At 42.2% G+C, this 18,141-nt stretch overlaps 1 protein-coding gene across 26 annotated transcripts in view; it reads right to left on the bottom strand.

Annotated features, from left to right (window-relative positions):
- Positions 1-18,141, bottom strand: part of LOC122557375 (teneurin-3) — a 2,612,756-nt gene that overhangs the window by 179,145 nt on the left and 2,415,470 nt on the right. For all 26 annotated transcript variants that reach the window (XM_043705048.1, XM_043705023.1, XM_043705127.1 and 23 more), the window contains one exon: positions 7,620-7,742. In XM_043705048.1, coding sequence (XP_043560983.1) covers positions 7,620-7,742 — 123 coding nt within the window. The remainder of the gene's footprint in view (positions 1-7,619; positions 7,743-18,141) is intronic.

Raw genomic sequence — 18,141 nt, 5'->3', positions numbered from 1 at the left:
GGATATGGAAGGATCCCTTGGGGCCTTGGAGGGAAGTGAGGGGGGAGGTGTGGGCGCAAGTTTTGCATTTCTTGCGGTTGCAGGGGAAGGTGCCGGGAGTGGAGGTTGGGTTGGTGGGGGGGTGCGGACGAGACGAGGGAGTCGCGGAGGGAGTGGTCTTTCCGGAACGCTGATAGGGGAGGGGATGGAAATATATCCTTGGTGGTGGGGTCTGTTTGGACCCCACTGGCAGAACCTAGCCTGTCCCAACCATTCCTCATTGGGGAGAAGACATCCTTTACTTCCATCCGGCAGAGTTTTCATCCTTCACAATTTCTTTTCGCACGATGAGCCTCAGGTTGATCTCTCTTTTGAAAGGCATGAAGGAAGTCCGAGCTGCCTGGCTCCAAAAACAAACCACATCCTGCATTGAGATGTGATTTCCCCAAGGCTGGGCTACTCCAGAACAGCCAAACCTCAGAGCAATTTGAAGCCACGCATTTTGCTGTTTCCCAGGGCGTCCTTCCAAATATACTGCTCTGGGCCTGAATGGGGAGGGACGTCAGATATGAGGCACCATAAGAATTCTTACTAATTGGCTGCAGATTGCTTCTGGATTAGTCTGAAATGGCGGTCATCACTCACTTAGACTTAATAACATCCTTTGGTGGTCAAGAGCATTCTCGGCATGAAAGTTAATACAAACAGCTCTTTAGCACTCTCAGTGAATTAGCCTTTTCATTACAGAAGTTGGAAACATCAGGTCTGGGTGGCTGCAAACTCAGGAATGAAATCAGATATTTTTATCATGTGTTTTCGGCTCTGGATTATGGAAGACGCGAGCATTCCATATTGCAGTGGCTCAGAGTGCAAACTCTTTGCTGTGGTCAGTAGCTGGAACTCTGATGATGCTGGGTTCACACACTACTCTACTTGAGCCCAAATCTCTGTGTTGCCGGTCTGATGGTATGTTCTCAGGGGTGCTGTCTATTCAATGATAAAGCAAGGCTTCATTTGCCTACCTCAGGCTTTTGTACAAGATCAAACAGTGTAAACAAAAATAACCAGCCCCTTTCCATCTTTGATTATTTTCCGTCCTCCTCAGGGACATTTTGTAACAATAGTGGCAGTCACTCGCTCTTTCATGCAAAGGTCACCGCAAAGTTGGATTGGAGTGCATAAATACAGAGACTGAACAGAAATGTGAGGATATCTCTTGTGTACGGTGAAGGGATAAAATATCCCAAACACCTCACAAATCAGTGCTGCAAATAGTTGCGCAGATGTCTTACTCTAAACCTGCACCACTTTCCTGTCAACCTCTGTACCAACAGGAACTTGGGGCTGTTTAGCCACTATAGCAGTTATTGACTTTGACTAAAAACTATTTAGTTTTTATAATGAATCTCAAGCAAAGTGGGGCTGAATTTCCTTCCATTGATGACTTAGAATGTTTTTTCTATTCTGGGTGATGACTTTTGGTAAAATTGTTGAAGGACATTTACCTCTTCCTGGTTGAAGCTTTAGAATCAGTAAAAGGGAGAATTTTCAATATGCATGGCACAGCTCTTGATCTCCTATTCATGCCACATCAAACACTGTGTTAATGTAGAAGCATTTCTAATCAACCTACTTAGACATGGTATGACACACATCTGGGAAAGGGGGACTTGAACTTAGACTTTCTGGCCCAGAGATAGAGACACTACTGTTTTATCATTAGTTTAAAACAGACTGGAGAAGACAAGGTCAAGAACTGTCTTCAAGCTTAGACTTTAAAGCTATGCTATCAATTATATATTAATACGAAATACCACTTACACATTAGATAAGGACTAATCTATCTTCTTTGTGTGTTCATGTTCACGTTGCAATCTGGTCTGGTGGAGATTTCCAGAGTGTTCTGACTCCACACACACTATTATTTATGCTCAGATGAGCAGGTCTATGATTAGATTAGATTACAGTGTGGAAACAGGCCCTTTGGCCCAACAAGTCCACACCGACCCGCCGAAGCGAAACCCACCCATACCCCTACATTTACCCCTTACCTAACACTATGGGCAATTTAGTATGGCCAATTCACCTGACCCTGCACATCTTTGGACTGTGGGAGGAAACCGGAGCACCCGGAGGAAACCCACGCAGACACGGGGAGAATGTGCAAACTCCACACAGTCAGTCGCCTGAGGCGGGAATTGAACCCGGGTCTCTGGCGCTGTGAGGCAGCAGTGCTAACCACTGTGCCACCGTGCCGCCCACAATGATATCATTGCAATGATGCTCCAGGGCCGGAAACACTTACACAACAGCTGTCACTGTATCACAGGACCTTTAGTCTTTAAGCAAACTGTTTGGACATGCTTTGGCACACCTTGTAAGGTCGGGACATGATCTATGTTGTACAGCAGCCCCTTGAAAGGGCTGGTTTATAATGAAAGGAACATTATACCATGCAATGCCCAATCTCTGAGGTGGAGCTGCCTTTATGCTGCCTAACCCTTTAAAAACTCAGAATGACCATAAAAATGAGGCTAATTGATGTGGCGGATTTGCAGACTGAAAAGTGTTTGTAAAAGAAATTCCTGTCTTTCAATCTTTTCCTTTTATATTTTCTCTCGTTTGACGAACAGGGTTGGATTTCCTTCCCAAGGCAATAAAAATGGATATGTTTCCTGGTTTACTTGGAGACTACACCTAGTGGGATTCCAGTTGCAAATCAGGAAACTTAGGGTGGAATAAAGATAACTGTCCCTTTAATGAGCTGCTGCAACCACATTGGGCTAAGTGGCCTCCTTCTTTGCCATAATATTTCTGCAATTCTGTGACCGTAGTTTCTGCAGTCCTCAGCCAAAATTGGGCTCAACAAAATTCAAGATTCTGGGACCAGAATGTTGGCGAATTGCTTAACTAGGGCTGTGGGCAGGGCTTTAAACCACATAGTGGGGGGAGTGGGTTCAGTTGCATGGAAAATTACATAAAAAGTTAAGCGGGGAGTGGTCGCAGAGGTGTTGGGATAAGGTATTAGCATGGATAGAGGACCGGCTGACTGGCAAAAAGCAGAGTGTGTGGATAAAGGATAGCAACTGGTGAGTGGTAGGGTTCTGCAGTTGTCGGTGTTGGGACCACAACTATTCCTGTTATATATTTATGATCTGGATGAAGGAACTGAGGGTGTTGTTACTGAGTTTGCAGATAACGTAAAGATGAGTGGCGAGATTGGCTAGGCCACTTTTGGAATATTGTGAGCAATTCTGGTCTCCTTCCTATTGGTAGGATGTTGTGAAACTTCAGCAAAGGTTCAGAAAAGATGTACAAGGATGTTGCCAGAGTTGGAGGATTTGAGCTATCGGGAGAGGCTGAATAGGCTGGGGCTGTTTTCCCTGGAGCGTCGGTGGCTGAGGGGTGACGTTAGAGAGATTTATAAAACCATGAGGGGCCTGGATAGGATAAATAGACAAGGTCTTTTCCCTGAGGTGGGGTGAATCCAGAACTAGAGGGCATAGGTTTAAGGTGAGAGGAGAAAATTTAAAGGGGGCCAAAACGGCAACATTTTCACGCAGAGGATGGTCCGTGTATGGAATGAGGTGCTAGAGGAAGTGGCGGAGGCTGGTACAACTATAACATTTGAAAGACATCTGGATGGGTACATGAATAGGAGGGGTTTAGAGGGATATGGGCCAAATGCTAGTAAGTGGAACCCGACTAGGTTAGGATGTCTGGTTATCACGGACAAGTTTGACCGAAGGGTCTGTTTTGGTGCTATACATCTCCATGATTCTACGACTCTATGACAGGTAGTGCTAAGGAAGCAGAAGGCTGCAGAAGGAGTTGTAGAGGGGCAAAGAAGTGAGAAAATGTGACGATATGCACTTTGGTTGGAAGAACAGAGATGTACATTATTTTCTAAATGGGAAAAGCTTCAGACATCTGAAGCAAAAAGGAACTTGGGATTGTCTTAAGGTTAACATGCAGGTTCAGTTAGCAGTTAGGAAGGCAAATACAATGTTAGCATTTATTTCAAGAGGGCCAGAAGACAAGAGCAGAATGTGTCTGCTGAGGCTGTTATAAGGCTCTGGACAGACCACGTTTAGAATATTGTGAGCTGTTTTGAGCCTTGCATCGAAGGAATTGGAGGGAGTCCAAAGCTGATTTGTAAGAATGATCCCAGGGATGGACAGTTTTTCAGATGAGGAGCAACTGAAGATTCTGAATTTGTACTCGATGGAGTTTAGATGATGAAAGGTGATGCGATTGAAACTCACAGAAAACTGAGAGGCCTGAATAAAGTGGACATCGAGAAGATGTTTCCGTCAGTAGGAGAGACTAGGACCTGAGGGCACCGCCTCATAGTGAAGGGATGAACCTTTCAAACTGAGATGAGGAGGAATTTCTTCAGCCAGAGAGTAGTTAATCTGTGGAACTCATTGGTACAGTGGACTGTGGAGGCCAAGTCATTGAGTGCATTTAAGATAAACAATAGGCAGGTTCTTTCTTGGTAAGGGGATCAAGGGTTATGGGGAGAAGGCACGAGAATGATGTTGAGAAACATATCAGCCATTAGCGAATGTCTGAACAGACTCAATGGGCTGAGTGGTCTAAATCTGTTCTTATATCTTATGGTCTTCAGTTCAGGAAAAGAATCATATTGGGTTCAAAATGTTCATTTTTGTTTCTCTGTCCCCGGAAGCTGCTGGATTGGCTGGAACTCTCCACAATTTTCTGTATTTATTTAAAATGGAGGTGGAAGTTCTTACCATCACATTCGACTGCCAACTGTATTGCTATCCCACTTAATTTAAGCAAAAGAAAAATCTAGCCTCTGATATGTGAATTGTATGGTTTCATATTAGAATAAGACTTCTATGCTGTGTGTGTGTCTGTGTGTGCATGTTCGCACCTCTATGCATGTGCCTGTGTGTGTGTTCCTATGCAATTGTGTGTGCATGTGCCTGTCTCGTGCCTGCTGGTTTCATATCTTTTTGATGTAAAATTATTTTCTCATTTTACATAGTGAACACCCAACCGAGAATCAAATTTTACATTGCTATTATTGCAAATAACATTCCATTACACAGTAGGCTTTTAGCACCATAAAAAGCAAACAGTGTGAAGACTTCAGGTTTCTAAGTAAAAGATCACTGATGCCAGAATGTTCAACTTAACAGCATTTTACTTAAAGACACAAAGATTGTTTTGATTGAAATGTACTGTTTGTTTTGGGCAAGTTTGCTGAATTTGAAATGAAACATGATGGATTCGACTAATTGACAAATGTAAAAATTTAATAATTGACACACCTCATAAATTTAACAGATGGAGAAAATTATTCAAGTCAAACTATAGACTAATCACAGATCAAGGCAGAATTTCACATTTGTTCTTTCAGTGTTTCCAAACAGACGGCGCAATGATGATTTACTCTGCCATCCAAACACGGTTTTAAATTCCTAGCTTTAATTCCTACGTTTAAAAGGTATAAAAACAATTTATAGTGCAATATATAGAGGCTCTACTCCCATAGGGCAGAGTTGATGGGCCAAATGGACTATATTTGTTATGACATCTCATGGTCTATTTAAGATGATCTGGGTCTCCAAAATGGTGGTATCAATGCACAGATTATGCAGTTGACAAGTTTAAACTCACCCTGAGTTGAAGGGGGGTTGAGAAGTAACCTACAGAGGTTTATAAAATCATTAGGGGCATGGATAAGATAAATAGGTGAGGTATTTTTCCTCGGGTGGAGGGGTCCAGAACTAGAGGGCATAGGGTTATGGTGATAGGTGAAAGATACAAAAGCGACCTAAGCGGCAACTTTTTCATGCAGAGGGAGTGTGTGTGTATGGAATGAGCTGCCAGAGGAGGTTGTGGAGACAGGTATAGTTGTAGTATTTAAAAGGCATTTGGATGGGTATATGAATAGGAAGGGTTGAAAGGGTTATGGGACAAGTGCTGGAAATGGGATTAGATTAGGTTGGGATATCTGGTTGGCATGAACGAGTTGGACCGAAGGGTCTGCTTCCGTGCTGTACATCTCTATGACTCTAAGAATTGTCTATCTGCCATCTGCTATATTGATATGTCTAAGATGCTACACCTTTGATGTTATGGGTTTTTTTTTCATTTCCAGCACTCATTAGTCTTTCTGTCTGTGCAGAACACCCTCCCATATGTCCACATCTCAAATGCCTTCAGTTTATCAATCATCTACTTGTTCATGCCTCTGAGGTATATAACTTTTGATGACAAAATGTTGCACCTCAACATTCTTTTCCTGCGTTTCAAGTTCAGTTTCTTTCGACGTTAACACATTAGCACGAGGGGAAGTAGCTCATGGGAATATGATTAGTATTGCAAAATGAAGGATGTCTCAAAGCTCTTTAGAGCCGATGCACCTATTGAAGTGTTGTAATGTAGGAACTGTTACAGTCAGTTTGCACATAGCAAGCTCCCATAAACCGCAATGTCATAATGACCAGAAAATCTCCCTTTTCCCTGATGTTGATTGAGGGATGAATCAGCCAAGGGATAATTCGGCCGAGGGGTGGATTAGTGGCTCAGTGGTTAGCATTGCTGCCTCATAGGGTGAGAGACCTGGATCGATTCCACCCTCAGACAACTGTCTGTGTGGAGTTTGCACATTCTCTCCTTGTTTGCATGGATTTCCTCCGGAAGCTCTGGTTTGTTCCCACAGTCCAAAGATGCGCAGTTAGGATAGATTGGCCATGCTAACTTGCCCACAGTGTCTAGGGAAGCGCAGGCTAGGTGAATTAGCCATTGGGAAATACAGGGTCACAGGGATAGGGTAAGGTGGTGGGACTGGGTGGGATGCTCTTCAGAGTGTCAGTGTGGACTCGATGAGCTGGAGCACCTGCGTCCACACTGTAGAGATTCTGTGTACTCCACTGCTCTTCTTCAAAGTAGTCTGATGGAATGATTTACATCCACCAGAGAGAGCAAGCATATTCAGTTCATATTGCTCTCCTGTTCTCTTTGTCCCACACTGGACTGTGCAAGCCGACTTCTTGTTGCTCAACTCGAGGAATGGGACTCAATCATATCCCTGTGATTCAGGCAAGAGTGCGAGCAACTGATCCACAACTAATAGTGTAATATTATTTAGAAAATGATTTGGATACAACCAGACTACACATACAAATTCTTGAAGGGGAAGACTGATGGAAACGTAGGAGAGTGAAACAGAGCTAAAAATGGATAGCAGGCATAATAACTAAAGACATAACAACAATACTGGACTACCTTTTGAAATATAAACACATGTTATAAACACAGAGAATGCTGGCAAAACTCAGCAGTTCGAAAAAAGCTCATATCCGATTGGACACATTAATTCTGTTTTATTTTCCACAGATACCACCAGGAGTTTTCCCAGCACTATCTGTGTTTGTTTCAGATCTCCAGCATCTGCAGTATTTTGCTTTTATGAAATGTGCATGTGGTTGATGTCATGGAATGTCAACTGCAGCACAGGGCAGATCGAGGTGGCGATCTGTGGCAGTCATCCCTCTGGGAGGAAGGTGAAACAAAATGAAAAGAAAACAAAAGTCAACACATCTGAAATATCAATTCTCACTTTCTATGCATTCTGCTTATTCTAGACCCATTTAATTGCTTACCACTATCGCCAGATGTTGATGTTACTGCATTAGTTGGTGAGCTCTCTGTCTTCACTTTTCCGTTTTCAAACATGTAATTTTCGACCTGCTGCAGCTGCCAGTTCAGGCCGAGTAGATGCATTGCTGATTAAAGAGAAAGTGCATATCAAAATCAGAAAGGTCAAGGCTCCAGCGATATTTCAAAGCTAAACAATTACTTGATGAAATCAGCATTGCGTGACATCTTTGTGGAATTTTCTGCCCAGGATGTAAAGCTCAGAGATCAAGTCTCCCAAATGCGTAACAAACCTACATCTGAGGTGCAGATTTCTAGGCAATCATTGAGAAGATACTTAACATTCGATACCCCCAACATTTCAAGAATAATTTCTTCAAATTGGTGCTTTTTAAAATTAAGTACACCATTAAGAAATTGAAATATTTTTAACATATTTCTGTTGAAGCCAAAATGGTAAATACTACACAGCATCACTTTGAGATGGCATGCTGGCTCAATGGTTAGCACTGCTGCCTCACAGCACCATGGACCTGGGTTTGATTCCAGCCTTGGGCGACTGTCTGTGTGGAGTTTGCATGTTCTCCCCATGTCTGCTTGGGTTTCCTCTGGCTTTTTTTCCACAGTCCAAAGATATGTAAGTTAGGTGAATTGGCCATGCTAAATTGCCATAGTGTTCAAGGATGTGTTAGTTTGAGGTAAATATAGACTAATTGGGGAGGGGAGTGGGTTTGGCTAGGTACTCTTTGGAGGGTTGGTCTGGACTTGTTGGGCCGAAAGGTCTGTTTCCACACAGTAGGAATTTGAAGAGACAATTTTATTCTTGTTACAATACCCTAATGACTTACCCACACTTTTTCTCTGCCATCTTCCCTGAGCAGGAAGCTGGAAATTGCTGGGGTCAGATTTTCAAAACAAGAGGGAAAACACCATTCTCAAGGGTGCCTTGGGCATGATAGCCTTTACACAAGTGGAGGTCACCACCTGGAGTGTTGTAAAGGGTGTTTGAGGCCAGGACTCAAATGCTGTTCTGACCACCTGACGTGGAGGTGAATTCCAAACCATGGCACTGAGCCCTTCCAAAACATAGGGGTTGCCTGTCTGATGCTAATGGCAAATGCGTGGTGGTGGCCATGTTGGAGGCTGCCATTAACTTGCCAAGAGAGCCAGTAGCTCCTGGAAGGAGCTGGCAGTGTGAGGCAAGGTGAAAGGGCTCTTGCAAGATAAATAAAATTCCAGAGTTAGCCCTGCTGCTTAGATCAATGAAAATACACATTCAGCATGATGACAAATAAACTTTCCTTGGCCCTACAGTGATCTTGACAGCTATGAATTAAGACAACACAGGTTTTCCAGAATCAAAGTTTAAGAGTCCAATTTTGCACTTGACAGCCCCTTGAGAAGCTTCTTATGGGCCATTACAGGTTTTCCATTCTCCCTCCGATCAGACCTGAGAAAATTACAAACTGTTCCAGAAGAGACAGGATCTCAAACAAGATTTAATCATTTCCAACTTGTGCTATAGTGTCCTTATGGATATAGGATTGTAATGAGCTTGTTTGAACACACTGGCCAATGGAAATAGAATCCAAAGTGATCTAATTTGCAGCAAGCCCTGAAATTTAATCCTCTTTCTTTTTAAGTATGACTTATTCGGACCAGCACTGAAGCAATAAAGAGTAATTGACTATGCAGAAATGGGAAGAAGTGTACTTGGCATACAGCCATACTGGGCTGAACAAAAAATGGATTTCAGTGGTGGATATGTTCATTGCTTTATTATTAAAACATTCGTAGGATCATAAGACTGCTTTGGATGAAGCAAGTCTGGAGCACATTTGATCTGATTTTACCAGAATATTAGCTTTTTTCCCATAACAAGCACAATGCTGTTCTGCACTGAGTCCTGGCCTCAAACAGCCTTTACAACAGCCCACTCCAGGTGGTGACCTCCACTTGCATAAAGGCTATCATGCCCAAGGCACCCTTGAGAATGGTGTTTTCCCTCTTGTTGTCTCAAAGGCAAATATCAGCCACCTTTCAACTTATTCCCAACCACAAAAATCCCAATTATAGACATGTCTGTGTTACAGAAAAGACAAAAAAAACCGCTCATTATATTTCAGTCTGGCTAAAAAAAACATCATGGGGACGGTGAAAAAGAAGAAATGAATCAATCACATCCTACTGTCTGCAAAAGATGGGTAATGCTCAGACACAGTAAAATCACCAAATGGCTCATCGCCAAGTGATCTTCAGCCAAGTCATTTGCATGTTGATGACAGATAAACGCTGCACCTGATGAAAAGACTTAATATCAAGCACAAAAGGGTCAAATTAATTTAATGCTAAATGACACACTAGGTTGCTGATTTCTTCTTTTTTTGTTGTTGTGCAATAGTCTGTGTGCATATTTGGAAGTCATGAATAACTAACATACGGTTACAGGTTTACTTTCATGTCCCATATTAAATCTGACAGGATTTCACACAAAGCGCAACGTGTGCCTTATAAAGCTTTGAGCAAAGCAGGAAGCAAGGCTTTCAAAATACTCGGAATACTATAATCAAAACAAGAAATGAAGATGAAGCACGCAGAAGGGAAGATGCATAGTCATGTTCACCCCTTCTGGAGTTTCTGTTTGATTATGTACGCATAATTCTCCATAAATTAGCCTTTATCTCAAACCTCCCGCTGAGTTCATATGCTTCCTGACTGATAGCTAGTGAATTGCGGAGTAAGTTTTCAGACTATTATTGCCTGTTGTGCTGCTTCCAATAACAGGGCCCTTGTACTAACCAAATAAGTTTGTGCTCCAAGTCTCAAGGATTTTTAAAAATTGCAGTGCATTGTGGGTTCATCTTGACTACATTGTCCTCACAAAATGTAGCTCAAAAGATTTTCAATTTTCTTTGAATGAATAAATCTTTACCATGCCCTTATTGTACCCTATGGAAATTTAAATTCAGAGAAACACTGGAAATCTTTAAGTGAGTCCAGAGAATAAGAGGTAAAAGATGAAGATTAATAGCTGTCAGCTCAATCTTGATGATTGTTATTAATGCTGCATTATCAATTAGTGCAGTCAGGAATAAAAGAAACAAAAACGCTCAGCTGCAATGGGAAGAAAACCTTCTTAACCCAAGGCCTGCGCATTTACCAACTCCCTCGTGTCCCAGGAGTACCGTGCAAATTCAGTTATCCAATTCAGTTAATCAGCGTCATTCTCAAGTTTTGCTTGAACAAGTGGCAACGCTTTAAAAAGTCATTCTGCACAAGAAGCAATCAAGACGTTTCACAAAGTAGCAACTTTGCACTTTCAACTATCGTTGACTCTCCCTCCTCACTGGAAGTCCCAATGGCTTGCTCCTCATTCCAGGCAGACAGGGGACACAAGGGCTTTGCACTCCCTTATAAGGTATCCACGTATCCTTCTTTGCATGGAAAATGTCTTTGGGAGGAGAATGGCCTCTTTATAGCTGACGTACGCTGAGATTTTAACTTTTGACAGAAGGTGGTTTTAACACCCAGATGTACAAGCCTGCTGCTCATGAACTTATCACTCCCTTATTGATGTTAGGCCACAGGAACAAACCTCTGCAGCTTTTTCTCTGGGCGCTCAGACAAAGCATACACTTTGCAGAGTAGACATTAGTAAGAAGATATAGTTAAAAAAATCACTGGGCACAGATTAACTGACAGAAAACATTGTAAAGGAGCCTCTACTCCATTTCTAACTATGCAGCACTCATGATTTTTCTGTACATTTTAGAGAGGGCGACTGAGGCTGGCTGTGGTAATATAGCTGATGACTGTAGTGCACAAAGAGTAGACTACAGCTTTACTGTGCAGATCGGAATCCAACAGGCATTAAAATGCCATGATGAACACTCAAGATGCAGTATCCTTCCAGTTTATTGAAAAAGTTAAAAATAAAGGACATGCATTTAAGTAATGTCATTCAATCTGGGTGTCCCAAAGAACTGCCAATATTTTTAAATTGTAAGATGAGAATTGACAAGTGGTAAGATGTGTGAGTGTGGGGAAGTATTGTGTACATTGCTGAAATTTAAAAGCATTTGCAAGTTCCTGGGAAGTCAGGTCCAAAATTCGAAGTGCAGGCTTTCATTGGGCTAAGTTTATATTATAGTCCGTGCGAATTACAAATGATATATTGTAGAAGAGAGATCAACACAGCTTGCGCTCACTGTCCTGGGGTAGCATAAAGGTAGGATCCAACAAAAATAAAAAATTCTTATGGTGCAGAAGGAAGCCACTCAGTTCATTGTGTCTGCAATTGGTCTCCAAATGAGTATTTGAACTAAATGCCATTCTTCTGCCTTTTCCTTCTAACACTGCAGATTATTTCTGTTCAAATAATCACTCAATACTTTCTTGGATGCCTTAATTAATTCTGCGTCTTCCACACTTCCAGATATGAACCATTCATTGCATGGAAAAGTCTTGTCTCACTTCTAATTTGATTCATCAGCGATTAGTTGCAATTTGTGTCCTCTTGTTCTTGTTCCTTCTCTGCATGGGAACAGTTTTGACCTCTTTTCTTCCAGACACTCCATGATTTTGAAAATCTCAATCAATTTCCTCTTCGACATCTCTATTCCAAGTGCAAACGTTTCAATGCATTTCTGTAAGGAAGTCTCTCATCTCTGGAACTATGCTGGTAAACCTCTTATGTACTCATTGCAATGTGTTAGCATCCTTTCTGAAGCGGTCCCCGGAACTGTATACAATATTCTAGGTGAGGATTAAACAGCATAAGTTCAGCATAACCTTCTTGTTTATTTTATGCTCCAATTAATGAAGTCGAGGATACTATATGCTTCACTTACTGCTCCCTCCATAAGTTCATGACTTATGCACATAGACAGTCAAGCCTCTCTGCTTTGGCACATTTTTAGCACAGACCCCGTCATTGTTTATTTTCTCTCTGTGTTCTTTTCACCAAAATATATCACCTCACACTCCTTTGTATTCTGTCATATGCCACTTGTCTGCCCTTTTCACCAAGTTGTCAATGTCCTTTCAAAGTTCTACACTATCCTCCTCACAAGTTACAATGCTAGTGATGAAACAGTCAACGATGCTGGTAACTTTGTATCAAAGGACAGCTGAGATTGTTTTCCACTGATTTACTGACAATGCCATATTCCCAAATTTCGCTATGATCGAAATGACAATCCAACAACCGCTCGTTGGCAGATTTCCCATTAATTTGGAATCTTTCTCATCTAGAGGTCTCCAGGATGATCTGCTAAATTTCAGGATATTGGAATGAGATGTCTGCTTCTCAACTGCCTTTTTCTAACCATATCTGCCCAGTTGTCCTTGCAACAAATCTTGTTCCCATGTCACTCCTGCTGCTTGGCGCTTGCTTCCAATAAACCACACCTTGGCCTTCACCATGATGATGATAATGGCCTGAAACTACAAGTCCTGCTGCTAACAAGGTGTTTCCCATTTTCATGGGGGTAGGAGTGCATTCAGACTGGGATTTGGGTATGCACATTTTAAAGAGATAGTTGGGCATTTAATTCACCAGCTGCCTCCATTGAATTGGAATTTCTCATTCCAGTAACGTTGAAAATGAAGTGTACACATTAGCCCTGCTCACAGCAGGTCTGAATTCTGTGCTTTTCGTTGGATGAGCATGGCACCCCCTTGAAGCGAATGGTGTACTTTTATGGATATGGTCCTGGGACACATTTTTGGGAGGGTGGGTTTCAGCCAAACATTGGTGCTTGGGAGGGGGGGCATGCCAGATGAACTCTGAAATTTTCAATGATTTTGCTTAAAGGGTACATAAAAACTGTTGAGCTATCAAGCTGTTAAAGATATGCCATGTCTGACAAGAAGTGTCAAAGCTACCAATTAATGTCAAAGCTGTCAAGACATATCAACATTTATCCAATGTGTTTTAATGAATGACAGAACATTCCCCATTAACGTGCAGTCTCCAGATAGAACTTAAAGTAATAAATGAAGCTGCAAAAGGTGAAGGGTAAAATGGGGATTGAAATGAGTTGACGCTAAGTTGGCATGATGGTTCATAATGAAGGGCTCATGCCTGAAATGTTGACTCTCCTGCTCCTCGGATGCTGCTTGACCTGCTGTGCTTTTCCAGCACCACACGTTTTGACTCTGACTCTCCAGCACCTACAGTCCTCACTTTCTCCTATGCTGGTTCATGGGGATGGGTAAAGGGCAAGAGTTGGCACAGAGAGCTTGAGGTGACTGGAACAATTAGGAAGGTTATGGGTGGCATGTGCAGGCATGAATGATATATGGGTGAACAAGGGGATGCTGGGGCACTCGTCAGTGTGGACTCGATGGGCGGAATGGCCTGCTTCTATATTGTTAGGCTTCTTTGTGAGAGCTGGGGAAATGTTTACATTTTAATCTTTTATTTAAATTTTTGGACTCAGTGCTACAGCCACAGAATCACATGGGTGTTGTAGTGCAGGAGGCCTAACAGCCCATTGTGTCTGCAGCAGCTCTCATGAACATCATGATTTAGTGTCATTCTCCTGCCTTTTTCCCATAACCCCGACTGCAGTTTCCATTTAATTTATCATCCAATGTCCTCTCCAATGCCTCACTTTATCTTGCCTCCACTACACTTGCAGAAAGTGCATTCCAGGTCGGAGCCACATTGTGTGAAAACATTCTCTCTCAAATTATGTTTGCTTTCTTCGTAAATTACTTTAAATCGATGTCCCTTTGTTCTTGGTTCTTTCACAAGCAGGAATAGTTTCTCCATCTCGACTCAATCCAGCCCCTTCATGCATTTGAAAACTTCAAACAGATCTCCTCTTAAGCTTCATCGCTCCATTGAGAACAGTCTGAATTCTTCAATCTACCGTTATAACTGAAGTTTCTGCTTCCTCGAACCATTCTTGTATATCTCTTCTGGACTCTCTCCAATGCACTCACATTCCTTTGATAGTGTGGCACCCAGCAATGTGTACAGAACTCCAGCTGTAGTCTAACAAGTACCTTAAAGAAGTTATCGAATCATACAGCATGGAAACAGACCTTTAGGTCCAACTAGTCCATGCCGACTATGGTCCCAAACCAAACTAGAGCGACTTGCCTGAGTTTTACTCTTGTACTCTATGTCCCTACTAATAAAGTCCGTGTTACTGTATGCTTTATTAACTTCTCTTTCTGTGTCCAACCACCTTAAATGATTTGTATAGTGTTGATGTGAAAATCAGATTAGCCATGATCTTACAGAATAGCCGAGCAGGCTTCAGGAGCCGTGTACAGGTCGTTCTTCTATAATGTGCGTTTTGTTAATGCAAATTCACTATGATACGATTAACAAATTGGGGACACAGTTTCTAAAGTGTAAAGTTTTAAAGCGTGTATTGGTTGTAATGCAATTCCAGCCCCTTTGGTTTAAATGGTGCTGCTGTTATGTGATTTTCTTATAATACAGGATTGAGCGAGAACTGAACTACCTTGTTACAGCAGGAACTGACTGTACTCTCATTCTTTGTTTATGTCCTAATGTTCTTCCCACCAAATTGCATCAACTCACACTTCTCAGCATTGAACTTCATCTGTCATTTATCTACCGACTCCACCAACGTCTACATCCACTTGGAAGTTCTACACAGTCATCTTTACAGATTACAATGGTTCCAACTTTTGCATAATCCGTAAACTGTGAAATTGTCCCTGCACACCAAAACCTTGAACATAAATATATATTAGAAAAAGCAAGGGCCCCAATATCGACCCCTGGGGAACTCCACTAAAAACCCTCCTTCAGCCCGAAAAATACTACCTACTTCCTGTCGCTCAGTCAATTCTGTATCCTTGTTCAGACTGACCCTTGTGTTCCATATTGTATTCAATTTAAAGCCCTGCTCTGTTCTTGACTTAGTGATGTTGCAATTCCAGAGTGTGGCAGTGCAGCTCTGAGGAAATTCCCAGGCAGATGCATACTTTACAAATCATTAAGTGCGATCACTGCAATAAGTTATCTTTTAACTCATTGAAAAGAAATGACACCGTATTAGTGATATAACGTCAAATATTCCAGTGCACTGGACTCTCAGAACATACAGCATAGTGCATCTTCTGGATGGTTGCAGTTTTCAAACCAATGGCCTGTAGCATTAAGCAGTGCTGAATTTGCCCATAATATATTGTGTGAAGTTCCAGTAGATGGAACCTCCTGCAAAGGTTTGATGAAGCACTGCAGCCAAAGTCCACATAGACAGCGACAAACCATAATCATCAAACATTGCATCTCTTTGGATGAGTGGCTGGAGGCCAGAAAGGAAGAAGAATTGACTCAATAATAAATGCTAATACAATTTATTTTGTCATATATCGTATATACTCATGTAAAAGTCAATTTTTTAGACTATTTTTTAAAGTTAAATTATGGGGTCAACTATGACATGGATTCTACTTTTGAGGGGGATGAAATTCATCCTACAGTCCTAAATATCTTATCAATGATCTCTAAACAAATTAAAAAAAAACAGTGAATTATGGTATGCTGAGCTGCACACAAAGGGACTTTGACCTGATGCATCTTAAACCTTCGTGTCAAATTGGTGTGAATTGCACATCAATTTATGGGCGGCATGGTGGCAAGCACTGCTGCCTCACAGCACCAGAGACCCGGGTTCAATTCCCGCCTCAGGCGACTGACGGGGTGGAGTTTGCACGTTCTCCCTGTGGCTGCGTGGGTTTCCTTTGGGTGCTCCGGTTTCCTCCCACAGTCCAAAAATGTGCAAAATTGCCCGTAGAGTTGGTTGAAGGGGTAAATGTAGGGCAATGGGTCTGGGTGGGTTGCGCTTTGGCAAGTCGGTGTGGACTTGTTGGGCCGAAGGGCCTGTTTCCACACTGTAAGTAATCTAAAAAAACATGTAACAGCACGAGAAAACAATTAATTTACTCACCATTACATTGATGCACAAGGTAATACCTTGACTCACAAATATTGATCTGTTATCTGTAAAGAACTAGAGTCAATTTTTACATGAGTTCTATGGAAAATTCCAGGTTTGTTGGGCAAAAATAGGGGTCAACTTTTACACAGGTTCAACTTTTACTCGAGTATATATGGTAATATAGGAAGCGAGGTGCCAACACAGCTAAGGATGCCAAGATGTAAGTATGTTCAAAATTCAAACAGTCCCTAACATGTGATGGTGTCTCCTTAGAAATAAATAATGGTTCGATGTCTGACACTAAGTTGCTCGAAGCAGATTCAGCTGGGTTACACTTCTGGGTAATAAAATGATGTTTTTATGCTAATGAAAATTATTTGACAAATGTCAAAAATAGAAATGTCACATAAACTCAATGAACATAATGAAAAGTTTATACTCCACCAATTACTGTGCCAACATAGATACAAAAGTACCTAGTTACAAATTCTTAGAAAACAGAGAAATAAAATGTCCAGCATTACAGAAATAAAAGTTCAGTACAGCGGTCTGCGCTGGCACCAAGCTACCACACTGGGCCCTGGCTCCACATTGGGCCAACGACACGCCATGCTGGAAGGCTACTGCAGGGTCCAGAAAGTTGCCACACCATGCCAGGAGGCCCAAGATGGCATAAATGGCAGAAGATGAGATACTGAAGATCTACAATGCAAGTGCTAGTTGTGCTTGATGGAACTGATCCATTTAAAGAATGAAGAAGTGATCAGCTGAGTACACTAATGCAGAGATAATGGACTGCAGATTGTAAATTGCTGGCACGCTGTCACAGCCAAACCTTAAACTGCACTCCTGTTGCACTCTCAGAACTGTAACTTGCAAATTGAAGATTTAGTGTTGTGTTCTGATGGCCGATTTGTATCCTGGTTCTTTCAGGGATTGAGCTGGACCCACCTCGGCTGCAACTTACAAAAGAATTTTCACACTGAAGCAGCAAGTTGATGCAAGCAGCATGTTTAGCAAAAAAGCTCCCTGATGTGAGCCTGACTAAACAGCTGAGTTATGGTCCCTCTGGCTGCTTGCTGCTTTCCCAGCCAGTAGGGCTGGCTGGCATAATCTAGCCCAGTGAGAAACCAGAGAATGACGAGAACGAGGGTAGGTCCGATCAAGGACAGTAGTGGGAGACTGTGTATTGAGTCGGAAGAGATAGGAGAGGTCTTGAATGAGTACTTTTCTTCAGTATTTACGAACGAGAGGGACCGTATTGGAGAAGAGGAGAGTGTGAAATGGACTGGTAAGCTAGAAGAGATACCTGTTAGGAAGGAAGATGTGTTGGACATTTTGAACAACTTGAGGAAAGTCCCCCGGGCCTGACGGGATATATCCTAGGATTATGTGGGAAGCAAGAGAGGAAATTGCAGTACCGTTGGCAATGATCTTCTCGTCTTCACTGGCAACGGGGGTGGTACCAGGGGACTGGAGAGTAGCGAATGTTGTGCCCCTGTTCAAAAAAGGGAATAGGGATAACCCCGGGAATTACAGGCCTGTTAGTCTTACTTCTGTGGTAGGCAAAGTAATGGAAAGGGTACTGAGGGATAGG

The sequence above is a fragment of the Chiloscyllium plagiosum genome, chromosome 2, assembly GCF_004010195.1.
Source record: "Chiloscyllium plagiosum isolate BGI_BamShark_2017 chromosome 2, ASM401019v2, whole genome shotgun sequence".
NCBI lineage: Eukaryota > Metazoa > Chordata > Chondrichthyes > Orectolobiformes > Hemiscylliidae > Chiloscyllium > Chiloscyllium plagiosum.
This window is presented reverse-complemented; position numbering and strand designations above follow the sequence as displayed.